This window comes from Conger conger, chromosome 11 (genome assembly GCF_963514075.1).
Source record: "Conger conger chromosome 11, fConCon1.1, whole genome shotgun sequence".
Classification (NCBI taxonomy): Eukaryota; Metazoa; Chordata; class Actinopteri; order Anguilliformes; family Congridae; genus Conger; species Conger conger.
This window is the reverse complement of record NC_083770.1, coordinates 21,389,804-21,409,496: the sequence shown is the minus strand read 5'-3', so window position 1 is coordinate 21,409,496 and position 19,693 is coordinate 21,389,804. Positions and strand designations below refer to the sequence as shown.

General features: G+C 43.5%; 2 protein-coding genes across 6 annotated transcripts in view; one reads left to right on the top strand and one right to left on the bottom strand.

The window, feature by feature from the left end:
- The first annotated feature begins 1,465 nt into the window (after nt 1-1,465).
- Nucleotides 1,466-8,212, top strand: paqr3a (progestin and adipoQ receptor family member IIIa). 2 transcript variants are annotated; one of them, XM_061260511.1, is made up of 7 exons: nt 1,466-1,580; nt 2,168-2,394; nt 2,791-2,953; nt 4,459-4,614; nt 6,524-6,721; nt 7,107-7,197; nt 7,681-8,212. In XM_061260511.1, exons 2-7 carry the CDS (start codon nt 2,210-2,212, stop codon nt 7,821-7,823), a joined length of 936 nt encoding a protein of 311 aa, XP_061116495.1. In that variant the 5' UTR covers nt 1,466-1,580; nt 2,168-2,209; the 3' UTR covers nt 7,824-8,212. The 2 variants fall into 2 exon arrangements, with proteins under 2 accessions (XP_061116495.1, XP_061116494.1); XM_061260510.1 differs by having other exon boundaries at nt 1,476-1,707.
- A 2,913-nt stretch (nt 8,213-11,125) lies between these two features.
- Nucleotides 11,126-19,693, bottom strand: part of bmp2k (BMP2 inducible kinase) — a 47,536-nt gene continuing 38,968 nt past the window's right edge. For 3 of the 4 annotated variants that reach the window (XM_061259713.1, XM_061259715.1, XM_061259714.1), the window contains one exon: nt 11,126-14,043. In XM_061259713.1, the coding sequence (XP_061115697.1) occupies nt 12,602-14,043 (1,442 nt within the window). In that variant the 3' untranslated portion in view covers nt 11,126-12,601. The remainder of the gene's footprint in view (nt 14,044-19,693) is intronic. The other variant, XM_061259716.1, reaches the window with a different exon arrangement.

Genomic DNA, 19,693 nt, shown 5'->3' with positions numbered 1-19,693 from the left:
GCTTCCAGAAACATGGGACTACATTGTTGTCATACGCATTATTTGTCAAGCTGTTTCAGACCTACAAACCCTTAAAATTCCTATTTCATTAGACTAATAACTGATGTTGTACAGATGTAGGCTACTACACTCAATGTTTATATTATAGATTTAAAATAAGATGTCATTTTAGCCTTCAAGATTCTGAAAGTTAGTATTTAATGACGAACAGCCTATGTTATCACGCAGGATCATATTCTACATACAGGCTTGCGGGATAACATTAGCTAAATATTAGCCTACCTAAATGTATTTGAGGTAATGCCCAAAAAAACAGAAACACAACAACCTTCAAGTTTTATTCAGACTTGAAACATTGTTTTGATTGGAAGCAGCTAATTAAGATAAAATGTCACCACAGTTAATTTAATGGTGTGAATGGAGTGAGCCTACACTCTCCCCACTTAAAAAAAGAAGCAACTCCCTTTTGCATTAAGACCGAGGGCAGAACAAGTGTGACTGCAGTTCTGCGAGGCACGACAAATCACACCTGAAATATCTGTGAAATGGCTTCAGAAAAAATTGTGTTGACAGCAGTCTACTATACGTTATCCTCAAGTGCAGTACAAGCCCCTTCATTGTCTTCCTGGCAAAATACTGCCCACAGCATTGTTGGGTTGAAAATGGTTAAAATAATAATAAAAAACCACCTACTCAACTAGGGGATGTGGAAAGTCTGGAAACTAATGGAAGTCTACTGGTGGTGTGGGCAGACTCAGAAACTGCATTTACAAGTGTCCCAAATTACTGGAATTCACCCTATGTTGCTTTTTAAATAAATAAATACGTTTTTGAAACAAGCGCAGTCACATATTTGTGATGCTGCTGGCAAATCATGTACAATTGCAAGAGGCAGTACGTGTTCCATTAATATTCATTAAATTACAAATTTATTTGAAATGAATCCATTTTAAATAGGCTATGATGTAGGCCTATATTTACACAAAGCTAAACTTTAAGCTTTAGAGGCGCCCACATAAATATAAGTAACATACAGTATACATACAACACAGGCTAATGAACAAAACGTATTGAATTATGCTTGCTACCAAAAAACGATGTTTTAAGGAAAATATTTGATATTGCCATTCCATTCTGACTATTTGATTGTCAGAATGAACAAGTTGATATTTTTTTTAACCTATACTTATAGCCTACTGTGAATAGGGGCCAGGCGTAAACATTGAACATTTGAACATGTCCCACGTCCAACAGTATGATTTACAAACCGTTTTCTATAGATATGGTCATCCCTGCATCGCAATAGTTCATGATCATTGTGTCTATGCGTTCAAGCATTCAGTAATTTTACGGTTTATGTAGACCAGGGTCTGTCATAAAAGAAAATGTCTACTTTAACGTTACCTGTCCGTTAAAGCCGCGCATAAATCAGACACATCAGTGTTGTAATTGCGTAATCTTTCCAGGCACTCTTGCGAACACACTCAGCTAGAGGGCCTATCACCATGCGCGTCGCAGAAATGATATTAGCTGCCTATGACAACTTGGAGAGAAGCTTAGTAGAGGATTTCGCGATACGTGTAAGATAGACCGCATACTGTTTTGTAATAAGCTGATAGTTTGAAGAAAAATAAAAAGCCATTTACGTACACACAGCTATCCAAATGGCACAGTCGGTGCACATTATGTGCCTAGTATAATAGGAAGGTAAGTTTCTTCTTAGCTAGCTACATATCAAACGGTGGGTCGGTTTTACAGTACTTAGACTAGCTAACAAATTAAAGCTAATGTTAACTGACGTTGTGTACTAACCCAAAAGACGACTGTGGTGAGCTAGGTAAAATAACAAGTCCCAGCGCGAACAATAAGGCTTGCCCGTATAACGTTAGTTAAAGAAATGTCATCTCGTCAGCCGGGTGCTGTGTGTGTAGATGGAATCAGAGTTGTGTTTCTGGTCAACGTCATCAAGCAAGCCAACTAGTTCGAAAATTTACTAGGTAGCTAAGTATTAATTTACGGATCTAACCAGCCATAGGTTTGCGTTGCTGCATAATGTTTTAGATGGAGGTCTTTTGAGGACAAACGAGACTATGTCTGCTGATTTATGCCCAGATCTTCACGATAGCCTGTCAGCTAACATCAACGTTCGATTTGTGTGTACTTCCAGGCTGTCAAGATCCAGGTGTGAGGTCAGTCAGAGGATTTCACCATGCCGCACAAGATTTTAAAGAGTGCCCACTACATCGAGCTGGGAAGTTACCAGTATTGGCCAGTTCTAGTTCCAAGGGGCATCCGCTTGTACACATACGAACAGATTCCGTTGTTCCTGAGAGAAAACCCATACATAACAGACGGGTACAGGGCGTACCTACCGTCAAGATTGTGTATTAAAAGGTGAGTGTAAAAAAAACAAAAAAACACCCTGAATGCATGACAGGTATGTACTTGCCTTCCCTCAGTGATGTTAATCAATGCTAAGGATAGATATGCCTTTGTCAAAGTTACAGTATTAAAACCCTTTCATTAATATGTTGTATTTACGGATGAGGCTTACACATTTGAATAGGTTACTTACGTATCCTGTCTTCTAAGGTTTATAATAGCGGGCTGGGAAGGACAAATTAGTTCAACTTGAGGTATGGTTAAGAACTGTGTGTGTTAAGTATGACGTTAGCACCATCTAGGGCAGTTTTCATGGTTCTTCAGCACCTTCTATGAGGAGTGGAAAGGTTTTGCTTGTTGCAGGCAGAATTGTAATAAAAACAAATGGTAATAACTTCCCTCTTTTAGCCTGTTCATCCTGTCCAATGAAACGGTTAACATCTGGAGTCACCTGCTGGGGTTCTTCCTGTTCTTCTCCCTGGGGCTGTATGACATGACCACAGTGCTCCCAGCCTCAGGTGCCTCCAGAGAGGACTATGTCATCTACTCGATTGGGCTGTTCTGCTTCCAGGTATGTTCCTCCCATCTCCATAGACCCGGGCCAATCATCACGCGTTACTTATTTGGCAGGCAAAGAAGTATGTGGTTTGACCAGATTCACAAGGTTTTCATTTCCCTGATGGAACATTTTGGTGATGTACTACATAATGGTAGAATAGAACATACAGTGTGGTGCAGACATGGTTATGTCTGTTACAATTAATCTGTATGTGATCGAAAGCAAACCTGAACTCTAAATGGGAGTTAAACACGAGACCTTTCTGCAAATTTTAAAGCAAGATTGCTTTTTATTTTCATTTTATACTGTTTATAAATAAAAAACTAAAAAAAGGAAAAGGGCCCTGTGCAAAAGTTTGGAAACCTTTTTGGATTATTCTTTGTTACTTAAAAAAAAAAATACTAAGACCCAGACCCAGGTGATATACAACATACTTTAAACAACAAAGACCTATATGGTTGCCAGAAATAACAAACTCAACACAAAATTAAGTGTCTGAAGTATGCAAAAGAAAACATTGAGAAGTTTTCGAAGTCTTTTGGAACAATGTGCTTTGGGCTGACAAAACCAAAATGTTCAAAGGTCAGTCCAGACATTGAGGTTGAAGGGAGGATGGGTATTCCAGCAATACAATGATCCAAAGCATACCTCAAAATCAACCATTAAGTACTTCCAGGAAAGATGGATGAAGGTTTTGGAATGGCCACCACAGTCCCCAGACGTGAATATTATTGAAGATCTGTGGAGTGATCTCAAACAAGCCGTACGTGCAAGGAAGCCGAAGAATATTTCTGAGCAAGAGGTGTTCTGCCAGGAAGAATGTAGAAAAATTCCAGCGACTCTTAGTTGGCTACAGGAAGTGTTAACAAGCTGTTCTATTTGCCAGAAGAGGAGTTACAAAGTACTAACTGACTGGGTTCCCAAACTTATGGGACTTTATGTTTGTTTTCTAACTTTGCTCCCTTGCTAATGTTAATATACTGAACATTTCAATTTAGCTATTTTTAGCCACATCAGTGTTTGAATAAGGTTTTAAGTAGATCACACTACTTAAATATCTAATATAGCTAATATCACATGAAACCACATGAAACTTCAAATACTATTACAAAAACATGGTGTTGGACAATGTGTTATTTAAACCTTGTTTATGACTAGTTTGCATCTTTGTACGTTGTTTTAGATAAAAGCGTCTGCTAAATGTCATGTAATGACAGAATTCTGCAATTGGAGACAGATTGTGCCATTTTAAAGTGACTGGCGAATAATCTCTAATGGCAGTTGCTTTCCTTAAAAGTGTGTACATTCCTTTGGATTGGACTTTGTAGTAATGGAAAAGTCCTTTATTGACACCAGGCTTTCAGGTATAAAACGTGTTTAGCTCAGGGAAATTTCCCCCGGGTCCTGAAGGGCTGAAAGTTAAGGTAACGGACTGGAGATAAGAGGGGTTTGGATTGACGTGGGGTCTGTGGCACTTAAGCGGTGTGTGTGTGTGTTGGTTTTGGTTGTATGCGCAGGTGTGTATGCTGTGTTCGGTGGGATATCACCTGTTCTCCTGTCACCGCTCGGAGAAGACCAGCCGGCGCTGGGTGGCGCTTGACTACACGGGCATCTCCATCGGCATCCTGGGCTGCTATGTCCCTGGAGTCTTCTACGCCTTCTACTGCAACAACGTACGTTAAGGGCTTTTAAAAAAGAGTTTTACTGTTCTACTGCAACAACATGCGCTTAACAGAGAGTTTTAACGTTCGACTGCAACAATATACGGTTCTACTGCAACAACGTACGCTTAAGGGCTTTTGAAAAGAGTTTTAATGTTCTACTGCAACAACGTACGCTTCACAGAGAGTTTTAATGTTCTACTGCAACAATATACGTTTCTACTGCAACAACATACGCTTAAGGGCTTTGTAACAGAGAGTTTTAATGTTCTACTGCAACAATGTACGCTTAGATGCTTTTAAATAGAGTTTTAATGTTTGAGGTCTTTACATGCTTATTACTACAACAATGTACGCTTAAGGGCTTTTAATTTTGAGGTCAGATGGAACAGCTTTGGGGCATATGCTACCTGTGAGACTGAAGCATTTCTGGCTTCCATCTCCAAAAAGGAAAATGTTACGTGTGTGTGTGTGTGTGTGTGTGTGTGTGTGTGTGTGTCTGTGTCTGTGTCTGTGTCTGTCTGTCTGTCTGTCTGTCTGTGTCAGGTCATTATTGGAAATGAGAATTTGTTCTCAACTGACCATCCTGGTTAAAGAAGGGTTTAGTTTAGTGTGTGTGTGTGTGTGTGTGTGTGTGTGTGTGTGTGTGTGTGTTAAAGGTCCAGAAAGCTCTTTTGCTTTGAGGCCTTTTATAAATGTCTGAGTGCATATATCTGTAAATATCTATTCAAAAATATATTTGGCGGGTTCTCATATCTACCGAGCCTCTTAGTCATCCAATGAGCACAATCACAGCCAATGAATAAACTTGGAGTGGGAAGGTGCTGTAAGGTTTGTAGGAATGCCTTTTAAAAAAACAAACCCAAATAACAGAAGATTGGTATAGTGAGCGCGGTGCTGTGCGTTGTAGAGACTTGGATCTTGGAGGACGCGAGCAGGCGTAGCCTCTTTGCTTCCGCCGGTTCTGTGGAGCTTGGCTGGGCTCTCTCAGTCCCCCGCACGTTGGAACGCCTCCGGTATGGTGCCCCAGAATCCGTGGAAAGCTGCTCCAGTTAAAACCAGATGGCCGTGTTCATAGACCACTCCGCCACTCCTGTTCCCCACCATATGACATTCACACGTGGGTGAGCTGTCTCCACTCCCCCTGCCAAGCGTTTAGCATTGCATTTAGGTGACTACTTAATCAGCCAAGTCCCTCAAGAGAGGCTTTTGTCTGTTTTCATGAGACGCGCAGTGGAAGAGTACTTTCTTTCACGATTTGAAAAAAAAACAAAACAAAAAAAAAATCTATTTTTTTTTCTTTTTTCAACCGCACTCCTTTGTTTTCTCAATTTTGGGACGGGAACGTTAAAACAATTTGGCTTCCCGGCGCATTAGTGCTTCCCCTCCCTGTTTTGGAAATTAATAACGCAACACAGCAATAATAATAGTAGCAGGATATTAAAACAGCCAGCTCGCTGACTTGTACCATTATTATGAAAGAATAAAACTGGTTTAATTTTGTCATGGATCGTTACAGACGGATACGAGTTTTAGAAGTGTGTTTTAAATGAAGGCGACTAAGGAGATAATACTTCATATTGACAGGCCATTCAGAAATACTCATGTTTTTCCTACCACTGAAATGCAGTTATTACTTAGTTTACCTAAAAACTAGATGGTCTCTAGTACCATGTCAAGCCTGGTCTTGAGTTTCTGCCTCCACTACATGACCTGGCAAGATATTCCGTACCAATCTTACCAGTGTTTTCTTGAAGAGTGAAATTTTCTTACCCCATAGGCAAATCTTGAAATTAGTCAAACCCTCGCCCCATTGGCAATATTTTTGTCTTGTTTAACAGAATATTTTGAGAGATTGAGGTATGTTTTGGTTTCTGCAGTGTGCATTGTGTTGGACCCTGGTGCTCTGTGTGTCCCACAGTACTGGCGGCAGGTGTATCTGATCACGGTCCTGGCGATGATCCTGGCCGTCTTCTTCGCCCAGATCCACCCCAATTACCTCACCAAGCAGTGGCGGCGTCTGCGTTCGGCCATCTTCTGCTCCGTGGCCGCCTACGGGGTCATTCCCACAATCCACTGGGTCTGGCTCAGCGGCGGCTTTGGCGCCGAACTCATCCAGGTGAGACGTCCCGCGGTTCCCATGGTTGCCAGGGCAGCCTTCATTAACAGACCGGTTTGGGCGGCGTCCATCTTGTGATGTGTCCTCCAAGCATTGTGCCTACCAGACTGGGTTCAAATAGTGCTGGAACAAATTAAATGATCCCGGAAATGTGAACCCCGCCCATCTGCTTTGCAGGCTCAAATGCACCAGGCAAGATCAATAGAGCACAGAAAAATATTGATTCCAAAACAAATACTATTTGAACCCAGACCTGGCCTACAGAACACATCCCATACACTCTGCTCGGTCGTGCTGCTTCCTCTGTCCGTTTGTGATTCAGTACTTGTGAATCGGCTCTGGTTTTCTGCAGTCCTGGGCGTTCAGACTCTGTTTCCGTTGGCAGGCGTTTATCCCTCGCGTGTTGATGGTGTACCTGATAGCGGCTGCAGCCTTCGTCTTCTACATCTCCAAAGTTCCAGAGCGCTACTTTCCAGGTATGATGTTATTCTCTGGATTGTGTTGAGAAAGTTAGCGTACTGACTTCCTTCAAGAGCAGGGATCATCAGCGCTGGCTGATCCCTTTTCCCCCGCGTAATTAACAAAGTAATAACTAAATTAACATTTAGCGCTGCTGATTGGCCAGACAGTCTTCACGCCTGACTCCCAGGTAAAGAGAGGGTGGAAAAGCAGCAGTTCTCGGCCCTCGAGTGCCGCGATTTGCTGATCCCTGCTCTAGAGCCCCTTGTTGAATCGCCAACATTAATGTCTCACAGCTGTGAAATGTAAAATTCTGCATAGTTGGATATTCTACGTAGATTAATATTGAGGGTTGACGGGAAGTTTTTAATTAAAATGTGGTTATAGATGGAATTGATTAAGTTTCAAAGTTGACTGAATGACTGCGTAGAGTACGCTTTCCACTTGAGCGAGGGGATATGATTGAATTTGTACCACAAAAACTCTTCTGATGTTTACAGGCCAGCTGAACTACCTGGGTTCCAGTCACCAGCTCTGGCACGTACTGGTGGTGCTGGTGTTCTACTGCTGGCACCAGTCCATAGTGTACATCACAAACTACAGACACAGCCGGCCCTGTCCCGATCACTCTCTCCAGCCCTAAGGCTCTGGAGCCAGCCCTGCCCAGACCACCTGCTCCAGCTCCAAGGACTGCAGAGCTAGCCCTCTGTGGGTAGGGCTCGACACTACAGCCCTGTGTGGACTACTTGCTCTATCACCAGCCCAACTGGGACTGCTATTGCCACAACAAGGGCCCTACAGTTAGCCCTGTATTGGCTGTTTGTGCTACAACCAACCTTGCTGTCACCTGACTATGCCCTGCTGAGACAACACCACCATTGTGACATCACATCTCTCCTTTTTCCAGGACCTGAGACTCTGATCACACGACCTATGAGGAATAGGTCTGCACCAGGATTCTACTGGCTAAAGGACACTTTGACACTACATTTCTGAGAATCTAAACATTAAATGTAAATGGACTTCTAAACATCTGAAGAAGCGTGGCTTCAGTCAGTGCGTTTGCTTGAATGTCAGACCTGATGACACATCTATCCTCTCCCAAGTACACAATATACATGGCAGCGCACTGTTAATCCAGCTTTGCACGAATGCGACATTTACATATTCCCCCCCCCAGCCCCATGAACTTTGTTACAAAGCACGAAAACGATTTTTGCTCAAATCCCATTAATATTCAAATGATATTCAATAGCTGCTCTTTTTGTTTTGTTTTGCAAACCGATTTAACCGGTAGGGCTTCAATCAGACAATCATTAGTGAGGGGCATTGCTCTAATTGTAGGCTGCACGTCCGAGGTACGCGAGCGATCCGAAGTTTCTGCATCCCAGGCGGTACGGTACAGAATGTCTGAACATGCTTTGTGACAGTCAGCGTGGTGCTATATGGGCGATACGGTATAAGCGTCCAACACTGGCAGCCAGCCTTTGGATCGCCTGAGCTCTAACTACGGTACCAGGACGGTTCCAAGATTATTCATCACCCTTCTCACGCACTCGCACGCGTGTGCTAGTTCTGTCAGTGTTTTCAACGCCGAGTCCAAAACTGGGCATCTCATTTTTGAACAAGCGAACAGATTCAGAGAACCACTCGCTTGTGTTCATTAATGCGCGCGTTTTCGCATTATCTGTGATGTATGAGCATTATACGATCAAAACGTAAACCAAAGATATCGTCCGAAATTTAATCTACGACCGTGCTTTTAAGCCTGTGGAACAGGAAGCCAAGAAATGTTACATTTATTGCTGTCAATTAGTTTCTTTCTTCGGGTTTAAGGTGTTTTCTTACACTGCAGTAGTGTCAACATGTGGAGTAGTAGAATTGCACATTTCATTCAACATAATTTGTCAGATTATTATTATTTTTATTTTAAATGTCTTTTAGTGTTTTAGAGTATTTTAAATATGTTTGCATTGGTGTTTTCATCGGTTATTTGTAGTAGCGTGTATTAGCTGCACAGTACTGTATAGTAGGGACAGACTAGCTGTACAGTAGCCTATTTATTTCAACATTTGATTAGAAATGGTCCTTAAGGCACTTGCTCTTGTCTAATTTATTTAAAGGAAAAACATTTCTTTTGTTCATTCCTGCTGAATATAGGAAAGTGTTCAACAACAAAGGCTGTTTAGGCTCTTACTGTACAGAGCCTGTTTCATGCCTCGCACCTCACAGTGCAATCATCAGCACTGTTCAGTGTTTGATTTACAAATGGACCAATCATGTGTTGACACTTTTTTATTTTTTGCCTTGATTCAGAATTCATTTTCCAGGCAAAACATGCATGCACTCTGGAGTCGAAGTTAGAGAGAGACTGTTACCCCGGGGATCATCACATCAAGGTCCTAAAGGGCCGAGAACTGCTGGTTTCCACCCTCCCTTTACCTGGTAGTCAGGTGTGAAGACAGTCTGGCCAATCAGCAACACTTAACTGTTCAGTTAATGACAGATTTGAGGGCCAGATTTGAAGATCCCTGCTGTAGCCTTAGACGTTACGCAGTGTATAGAGCTGATCTCCTCAGTGAGAGCCATTGCACTGAGACTGCAGCGCTGGTAGGCTATTCTGTCACTGGTGAAATTATGCGGCTCATGCCTTAGATGGGAAAAGGTTGATTGTTTACAGGAATGTTTATGTTTCTCTCATTGTCCTTTATACATATTATACATATGTATAAAGGACTAAACTTTACACTGTAAAATAGCGCCCGGCTGTCTATCATTACTGTTACTGAAACTTTTTAATGAGCATGTGCAGTGTAAAAATAAACCACATATGATGTGTTATTACTAAGGAGACTTGGATGGTTGGCATTTATATAGTGCCTTTATCCAAAGCGCTGTACAATTGATGCTTTTCATTCACCCATTCATACACACATTCAGACAGGCGATTGGCTGCCATGCAAGGCACCGGCCAGCTCGTCAGGAGCATTTGGGGGTTAGGTGTCTTGCTCAGGGACACTTCGACACAGCGGGGGATCGAACCGGCAACCCTCCGACTGCCAGACGACTGCTCTTACTGCCTGAGCCATGTCACCCCTGGATGTGTTGCACACTGAAAGCAGCTGTACCCCTTTAAGGTGTAAGGTTCTTGACAATCACTACTGGTTCTAGAACATGGACTAGAAAAAAAAAGAAAAAAAAAAGCAGTTCAGCATTTTTAATTTTATATTTGGTGATGGGTCATTTTGTGAATATAACTCACTTATTGGCAAGGTTGGCAGAAATGTATTTTCCATGTAGTTATGGTCCACATTTATTACAGAATGACATTTACCTTGTGGACAGGGTTGTGCATGTGAATCTCGGTGTTGGAGGGAGGGAATAGTCGCTGGGATGGTGCTTGTTACAGTGCTCACTCAGAGCCTCTGGCTCCAGTCTGAGAGCTCCACCGTTGTGGGGACTTTACTTAACGTTTCAATAGTCGGGCATTATCTGCTTTCTACAGAACTGATAAGTATTAGGGAGTATGATTGGCCATTCCTAATTAGTAGGCTGTGAGATAATGCAGCAGGCCTACCCACCATCTAATTACAATTTGCAAAGTGCACATGGCTGCCTTTGTTTAAAAAAAAAAAAAAAGAAGAAAAAAACCTGCATGAAACCTAACTGCTATTATGATAAAAAAAAATTCTAAACCACATTCACAAATGTACAAAGTCCTTAAGTTCATCCGTGCAAACACATTTCTTTGCAGAATGGGATGGATGGCTAGCACCAGAGCTTTTACATACAGACACAGCACCGGTGTGCTGAAAGTACCCCTCAGACAGATGACGGTCCTTCTCTGATGATACTGAATGTGGATGTTTGTTTCGTAAAACCTTCTCCATATGCATTCCTCTGTGAGGAACTGGACTGTACCCAGCCCTATGACAGAAAACCTCCTTTTTTAACGAATCCATCCTCTTTATTGCATTTTTTGACAGCAGTACAACATAAATATAAACAAATGGGAAAAACATGTTACAAGTGTGTAAAAAAAGAAAAGTAAAGCTATCCCACTTCAAGACCCAGTAGGGCTCTGTTAGAAGGGCATAAAAGATAGGATTACTGTATTAGCGTTAATGCGCTAAAGGCTAGTAAATGTACGGTTGCACTGCCAAACCTGAAGATCCAGACAACCAGTAACAGTTTTTCTCCTTTCTTTCAAGTTGCGGAAGCGTAAAATGGGCAAAGTGCACTTGAGTGGCATTGTTTTAATCCAGGAGCTTTTCTCAGCCTCTCATACACCGGTCTGGTGTAAAGGGCGTAAATTAGGTCCTTCTCCCTTTCCGAATACATGCCTGTTCACAATGGTAGTCTGGTTAATCAGCATCAGCGCAAGACATTGGCAGTGTTTGTAGTCCCCTATAACGATGTGGATAACATTTTAATTCATATTGCTACATTAGAAAATTTCACATTTAATCTATGTTTTTGTAATACTGTGATTTTATTTGGTTTAAAAAAAAAAAAAAGATCACAGCAAAATTAGAACCGAGTAGTACTCTTTGCCCACGTTTTACAGCGGAACCATATTAAAATTACAGTTTGTAAAGATTCCGTATTAAAATGTCACTGGTGACCGCTCTAAATGTTTAAGGAATCAAACTAGAAAAATCCCTTTCATTCTAGTATTCAAGAAAAAAAGATGAAGTACAAATTTTCACCACAGCTATTATGTACTGAAATACAAGAGTGCATCTGACTTTCTAAAATGTAAAAATATACATAGAAAATGTTGAGTCTAAATGGGTGAAGTACAATGTTAAAGGCCTAGACTGGATAAATGCACAAGGTCAGCGTAACGGTTCAGAGGTACTGTACTGTGCAGCAGGGCGGGACTTTACCCATAAGGCATTGCGGTGAGAAATTCATCTTATTGGTAGATCACGTTAGGAAGCCGCAATCTACACACACGGAGCTTGGCAGCCACTCGAGCAGTTGACGACGGGGCAAGCTCGTTATCACAGTCCAATCCAAAGACGGCTCAGACACTTCCTTTTAGGTCTCTGATGAACATCTTCAGAACAAAATGAGAGTAAATGCAGCATACGAGGCTCTTTAGCAAACAGGTACAGGCTAAAGGTAATGCATATCCAATTTAGAATAGGTCATCTATCTGTACTCCACAGGATTCTTCCTCAGTCCGTTACGTATTAAAATATCTTTTAAAAAAAAGCATCTTTTAATGCGTCCTCTTCTGGTAAGCCTCAACAGTTGATTTGGATGCGGGCGGTTAGCAAATCACACAAGCCACTGGCCTAGAGGATTCCATCGAGGGGTAAACCGTAGGCTTTGCATAACACCACGATGCGTGCATGTTTGTGTGAAAGGGAGAGAGTGTGTGTGTGTGTGTGTGTGTGCTGGAAGACGGGACATTCACTGTTTGGAAGGGAAGGGTGCGGCTCCGAAAGGGTCTAGCTCCACCGGAGGCTGCTGCTGTTGCGTCCCTCCTTGGACCACCAGTTCTGTGAAGGGCACGGCACCAAAGTCGTCTATTTTATTCCCGTCGCCGAAGGCTCCGTGCAGGGAGCTGGTTCGGGGCCTCCCACTGGCCAGGGCCAGGTCCCCCTGGGGGTGCGGGTGGCGGCCCCCGTCCGGGGGGTGGAAGGGTTTGGCCCCAAACGGGTCCAGCAGGGCGTCTTCAGGGGCCAGGCAGGCCCCTTTGTCTTTGACGACGTCTCCCCGGGTCAGGCTGATGTTCTCCTTGGAGTCGGAGGCGCTGAGGAACTCGTTGCTGCTCTGCGAGTCCCTCCTGCCCACCTTTTTGTGGCGGCGGGCGCGTTCGGGGGTGCGGTAGCTGGGCTTGCCTGCTTTGCGGCCGCCCGTGGGGGTCCCGTGGTGCCGCTTCCCGTTGCCCCCCGCGCTCTCCTGCTTGGTGCGTCTCTGGCGGGACGAGAGCTTCTGGAGGCTGCGCTGCTTGTTCCTCTGCTGCTGGGGGCTGGGGGACTCCTCCTCGAAGGCCGCCGGGCCGAAAACGTCCTCCCTGCTCTGGGACAGGGGCGCCGGCGGGTGGCTGGGCTGGAAGGGGGAGCAGCCGAAGATGTCTACGCTGCCGGGGGAGACGGGAGGGGTCTGGCCCACGGGGGCGTCGCTGCCCCGGCTGGTCCGGGACAGGTTCCGGCTGAACGGGGCTTTGGTGAAGACGTCGAACTCGTCCATGGCCTGCTCTTGGCTCGCCTGCCGGAAGGGGGCCTTGGAGAAGATGTCGGCTCCCTCGGAGGGGCCCGCTTTCGGGGACTGGCCCCCACCCCCCAGGAAGGGTACAGCCCCGAACACGTCCACTTCCCCCCCGCCGACGGGCTCTGGAGCTGCCCCGGTGGGCGAGGCAGGGGGAATGGCCACGTTGGGTCCGGGTTCGGTCGCGATGGCGACTCTCGACGCGGCCGGTTTGCGGCCCGCTGGCTGGCCCGAACGCGTCTTGTCGGCCTTCCTCTGCTCGAGGTCGGAGTCGGAGCTGTGCTTCTCCTCTTCCTCCACCTCCGCCTCTTCCTCAGAGTCCATAAGCAGTGGCCGCTGGCCCAGGTTCTCGGGCTCCGTGTCGTCGGCAAAGTCGCCGTGCTCGCTGTTCAGACCCTCGTCTTCCTCCGGCTCGTCTTCCTCACTGCTCTTGGGCGAAGGCGGGTCCGACTCGAAGTCGCTGTCGGACTCCTCCCCCGTTTTCCGGGTTGGCGGTCCGGCAGACCCGCCCCTCTTGCTGGGTTTGGGCTCCTTGACGGCTGGAGGGAGGGGCTCCTCGAGGGCGAGGGTCGCCGGGGGCGGAGTGGGCTGCTCACCGGGCTGCTCACCGGGCTGCCCTGGACTCGTCACACTGCCACCTACTGGAGGAAACCAGAATTACATATTTATTTTTTATTGAAGTCTTCAGTGTATCATGGAATCTGTTGACAAATACACACGGACATCAGCAGTGTCTTTAAATCCTGCCCCCCAAACCTAGTGTTTTTTGCTGTCCATTTATTTTTCTCACAGAAACAGAAGTATTACAGTGCTGCCACCTTCCTTAATGTGCCCAGAAACATGATGCTTGTTGATTTCATGTTGCCCTTTCACCTGTACAACAGCTTTTGTACAAAGAGGACAAAGAAATACCTCGTAAATCTGACCCCCGCTGCACCCCAAACCCTCATAAAGCATTACTTTGAGCCGTCCAAAGGAATAAATACCCAACACAATCTGCACCAGATTCTCCTTCAGATAAAGAGATCACAACACTAACTCGCCCTTAACATGTTTCCATATGTAAATACGGTCTATAAGGGTCAGGTTCAGGTCAAGAGATCTAAAAATGATCATTCTTAAGATATACATTTTTTACCAGGAAAAAACATTTATTTTGCCTTATTTCAGAAAATCATACAGAAGTATATATTTTCACCATCACAAGCTAAACAATATGAACACAAACATAAAACTTAATGTTCATTTTAAACTGCAGCCCTGGTGATTAAATTTGAAGTTCCAGATTCAGAGCCACACAGATGGACGTTGTATTAACAGATAGAGGTTTAAGGATGACAATAAAGAGCCAGGACGGGACAGCATCGTTAAGACCAGAAACATGATTAATGCTTTGTCGTGAATTGTGTAATGACGCTCCTTAGCCCTTGTAAGTTCTGTAATATGACAGTGGTTTAGCATTAGTCCAATCTGGATTAATTTGACCGCCGATTATTGTACTCCCAGGGTACAACCTTGATGACATTCATGTCAGGAATTTTCAAACCAAACTAATCCCAACAGTTTGTGTGGCATTAAAACAGAAGGGCCAAAGAAGAGAATTACAGAACTCATATGGTCTCAAAGCTGCTCTTTTCCTGCCTTCTCCTGAACTGAGCAGACTCAGAAGCATTCAATGCAAGATGGCAGTTTAAAAAAAAGAAAAAGACAGCATTCTTTTTTTTTTTTTTATGAAGATCAAAGTTAAGAGGACGGCTGAGGTTTTCGCAAGATACAGTGCTCACCAGGCCAAATGCCACATTTAAGCACGATTTCAGGGAAGCAGAACAGTTGGACGATGAATTTCCCCGAATTTAAGTCTGCTCTTGCCAGTCATAAGAGGCGTTGGACCAAAATGCCGACTGTTTTACGGCACATTTCATTTTTTGAAATGAAGCGTAGAGTCATTTATTTTACGACTGCGCTGGACACCAGTAACACATTCCGGTGTGTTTACTGTAGGTGTGTGAGCATATTGTGGGGAATGCTTATTGTTCAGAAATCACACCGGGTTTTGATTTGGATCATTACAAGGCAGCTGCTTTGTATTTGCAAAAAACCCTCAGAACAGTCACTCGATATAACGAGGTGCACGGACTGATTCTAGTCATTACCCAGATGCTTTCACTCACCTACTTTTGTCCTCTGCTTGTGTCACTATCTCTACCCAATTGTTATTTAGCAGACACTTTTATCCAAAAGGACTTACAGTTGATTAGACTAAGCAGGGGCCATTCCCCCTGTAGTAATGTGGGGTTAAGGGCCTTGCTCAAGGGCCCAACAGCTGCACCTTCCAGGTCCCAGTTAAGCACCTTTACCACTAGGCAATAGGCTGCCCAAAATGTATTGATGAACAATTCAAACGAAGGAGAAATTCATTATAAGAACACGTATTGTGCATGTGTGTACGTGGATGGAACGTGTTGTAATGAGTAATTCTAATGGGTGAACTCCGTTTACCCTTTAGAAATGTCACTAAGATCCCTGCCCAATCAAAAGCACCCAGAATTAGAGTGCCACATGAGGGTGTTTATTTATTTATTTATTTTTTCAAAATCCAATGTTTCAATCTAGTAAAATCTGAAATCTGCAACCTGCCAGACCATGTCAAGGGCTTAGTTGCATACAAATATAACATTATTTATGAAAAATAAATAAAATTACTCGGAGGGTCTCGGGCAGAAAGGAGCCCTGCTTGAGCAGACAGTGTTCCACAGCATCTGTCTGGGCAAACCTGCCTAGATTAGTGCAGATAATTACACCCACCCTTCTGCGGGAAACAATCTCAAGCTCTACATGACGGAACATCTTTAATCATATAAGAAGGTCCCAACCTGGAGATGACAAATGTAGCGCGCAGTCCCGCCATGTTCTTGCGTGGCGCGTGATTAAAAGGCTGATGACGGCCTTGTAAGGTGGCGATAACGCGGCGTTCCCCGGCTTTGACATGTGGACACCGCGGCTGATTGGGTCCGCTCTGAATAAGGAGCATACTGACCACGTCCTGCTGTTACCGGCTAACAGATTAGCGACCGTGTGCCACGCTCCGTCCAGCAGCTGCTGTGCATGGTGGGTAGATTTGAACTTCATATGACAAGAGGAGGAAATTAAAGATTTACAGTGAATCAGGACACTGCAGGCTGGTACACATGTACATGAATCAATAATTCATCATATTTATGAACTGGGTTAAGCACCTTTCACTAGTTAAATCAGCAAAGGGCATTGCTTTTCTTGTTTCTCTTATTAATGGTCACAGAAATGGGGGCCATTTTGACCGCACTCCTATCTGCCATGATATGCAAATGAGTTGTGAGTTGAAGCACATCTTGATGGAAGGTCCCCTTTCATTGGGTGCAAGCACATTCTGAAATATAGCTCTTAATCTTTAGAAAAATCAAATGATCAAACAATAACATTTTCTTCCATTTTTCAGGGAAACATTAATTAGTTTTTGGTTGCTTTGCTTATTGTTAATGGGCACATTGCATGCTTCATGAAAATCATGCCATTGCTTAGTCAACCTTTAATAACAGGATTAAGTAAATAAAGTGTGGGAAAGCGCAGAAAGTGCCACATTAGTGCTCATCCTCCATATGCGTATTCTAGGTTTGTGCGTCACCCTGAAACAAAGAGAGTATCTATCTCCTCTCTCAGTATCTCCATTACACATTTATGATCATTACACATTTGGAGAAATGCATCATTACTGGGTGTACTCAAATTGCTTTGCATCAGAATGTATTGTATATATGAGATTTGAAATAGAAGACGGCAGTTATAAATGAGGGGGAATCTCAATCTTGCCTTTTTGCCAATTTCAGACAACCGTTAAGCCCAGGGAACTCTTAACACTCACAATATGGCTACGAAACAACATTAACTTTCTGTAACTTCAACTAACATTGAATAGGTTCAGCATTTCCAATGTGATACTCAACTAAGACACACGTGCAGCCTTTAAGACCATACATTCAAAATACAACCTTCTGTGGTTATTACACATTTCATCATTTATATGTGTATCAGAAACCAACACCAGGGAAAGGGTGAATTGAATCAACAAAGCCGATTACTGCAAGTATATTAAATCCAACTACTGAGTTGCACAGAAAGCGTCCATTTTTACATTGAATGCTTAAATCCCAAAACTCAAAAGCATAATATCCCAATCAATCTCATTTGGATTTCTGTGCATGGCATTCTGGTTTGTGGAGTTCTGAATTTTTTATATTTGTGTCAAATTATGCAGTAGAGGAAAAAGGACAGCCATGTTCACAAAACCATCTTGTAATCATGATATAGTGGTGGGCAGATCAAAATTAATGTTCCATTATGAACAAATCCCATAATTCCAGAGAAAGGGTTTAGCAATAAAATGAACAAAAAGATCTTTGCTTTTGAATATGTTTATTACCAGTTTTTAAAGAAACACATTCAAGATGTACATTATAATACAAGTTTATTTACATAGTGTGTGTCTGTTAAAAACAGAACATCTTATACAACTTATCAGCATCTATTGTCGTATGTACGAGTGGTCACAGCTGGAAAAGTTTTTATGCACTTATGACATTCTTATAGTTGATTCATTGTATACAGAAGCACACATGTGCACACATCTTTTCATATACATGTAGTTGACAGTCATCAACAGTATCTTCTGAAGCGGGTGCTAAGATATTTGGGGGAACTGAACAAGCTGTTGGTAACACACCTGAGGTGAGTGATGTGGTACAGTATGACTGCTCAGCTCCACGCCCATGAATGCAAATTAAACAAAAATGAAGACAATGCAAATGAAAACAAAGATAATAATCTCAAAAGTGTCTGTGTGTGGGTCTTAACCAATCACGCACAACATCTTGCATTAATACGCTGTGTATTAGTGCATTCATTGTCTTAACATTTGTCTTCTATTAATTATTTTTTGCATTTGCATCCAAAAACAAAACTAGGACGTTAGGGGTTCTCATCTATTGGCACAAATCTGCCCACCAGTCCACCATTTTAACAAGACCTTTCTCTATATGGCTGTTCTCCTTCTGTTGTCTTTAAATGTACAGCACATGAAAACAAACAGAACTACCAGGCCTGCAACGAGAGGCTTGTGATGTCACAACTCGAGTGGCCAATGAGATGAAAGAATGACAGAACTTCAGAATACCAGCACAGGAATTCTCCCTAGTTCACTGCCAACTTACCTTTTGTAAAAGGAAAAAAATAAAAATAAAATACATACAGTAATATCAACTGTAAAATCACATTTGATTGTAAAGCTTCTTTTCTGAGTGGAACACACACCCGTGAAAGAAGTGTAAATGAATAGAGGAGATCTGAGAATGCATGGATGATGAGAAATGATCTCCATGTTTGCGAACCCCTCTGCTCTACGTTTGCCTATTGCATGCGTGAGTGTGATATGAAGCTCAACGCCCTAGCTTTATATGAAGCTTGACACGCTAGTGTGATATGAAGCTCAATGTGCTAGCCTTATATGAAGCTTGACACGCTAGTGTGATATGAAGCTTGCCACGCAAGCTTGATATGAAGCTTGAAGCATTACTGTGATATAAAATTTGGCTAGCTAGTGTGATATGAAGCTCAACTAGCCGTGCGCGGATCTATGCGATTGTGCAGCATGCATTGCAATGGAGTGGGAAGCAAGAAGCAGCAGCCACAAACCTGGAGAAGCCTGCTACGGAATCTTCTGCCGTTTCCATGACACCACAGAACCTACTGGCCCCCACGTTACCCCAGTAACCGCAGTTACCCTGAGCCTGACAAAACTGCTTACCAACCACTCATAATAGTTTATCCTCCACACCTCCTTACCAACCACTCCTGATAGTTTATCCTCCATATCTGAACTGATAATAATGAGATTAGGGAGACTGAATCTGCCTGTTGGTTAAGCAGTTGTTTCTTAAACAAAAGCAAATAGAACAAACTGAAATCCGCTGTCTTCATGTCTGTCACGACCGAACAGGGCATTGTTGTGAACCTGGTCACCAGTCTTGATCATTACAATGTCAGTGGCAACAAAATACCTGACACCAATATTAATATAGCCCTTTAGTCCTGTCTGATTTGCTCCTGCAAGCCTTGGGCTCGTTATACCGGTTTGGGTGAGGTCCAATCACTGGTGACTGACATGAGCTGGCCCCTCCCCTGAGGTTGCAGACCCTGACCCAGGTCACATGATAGGGGAGAGGGGGCGTAACCCCCGTGCTGGCTCGCCGTTGAGCCACC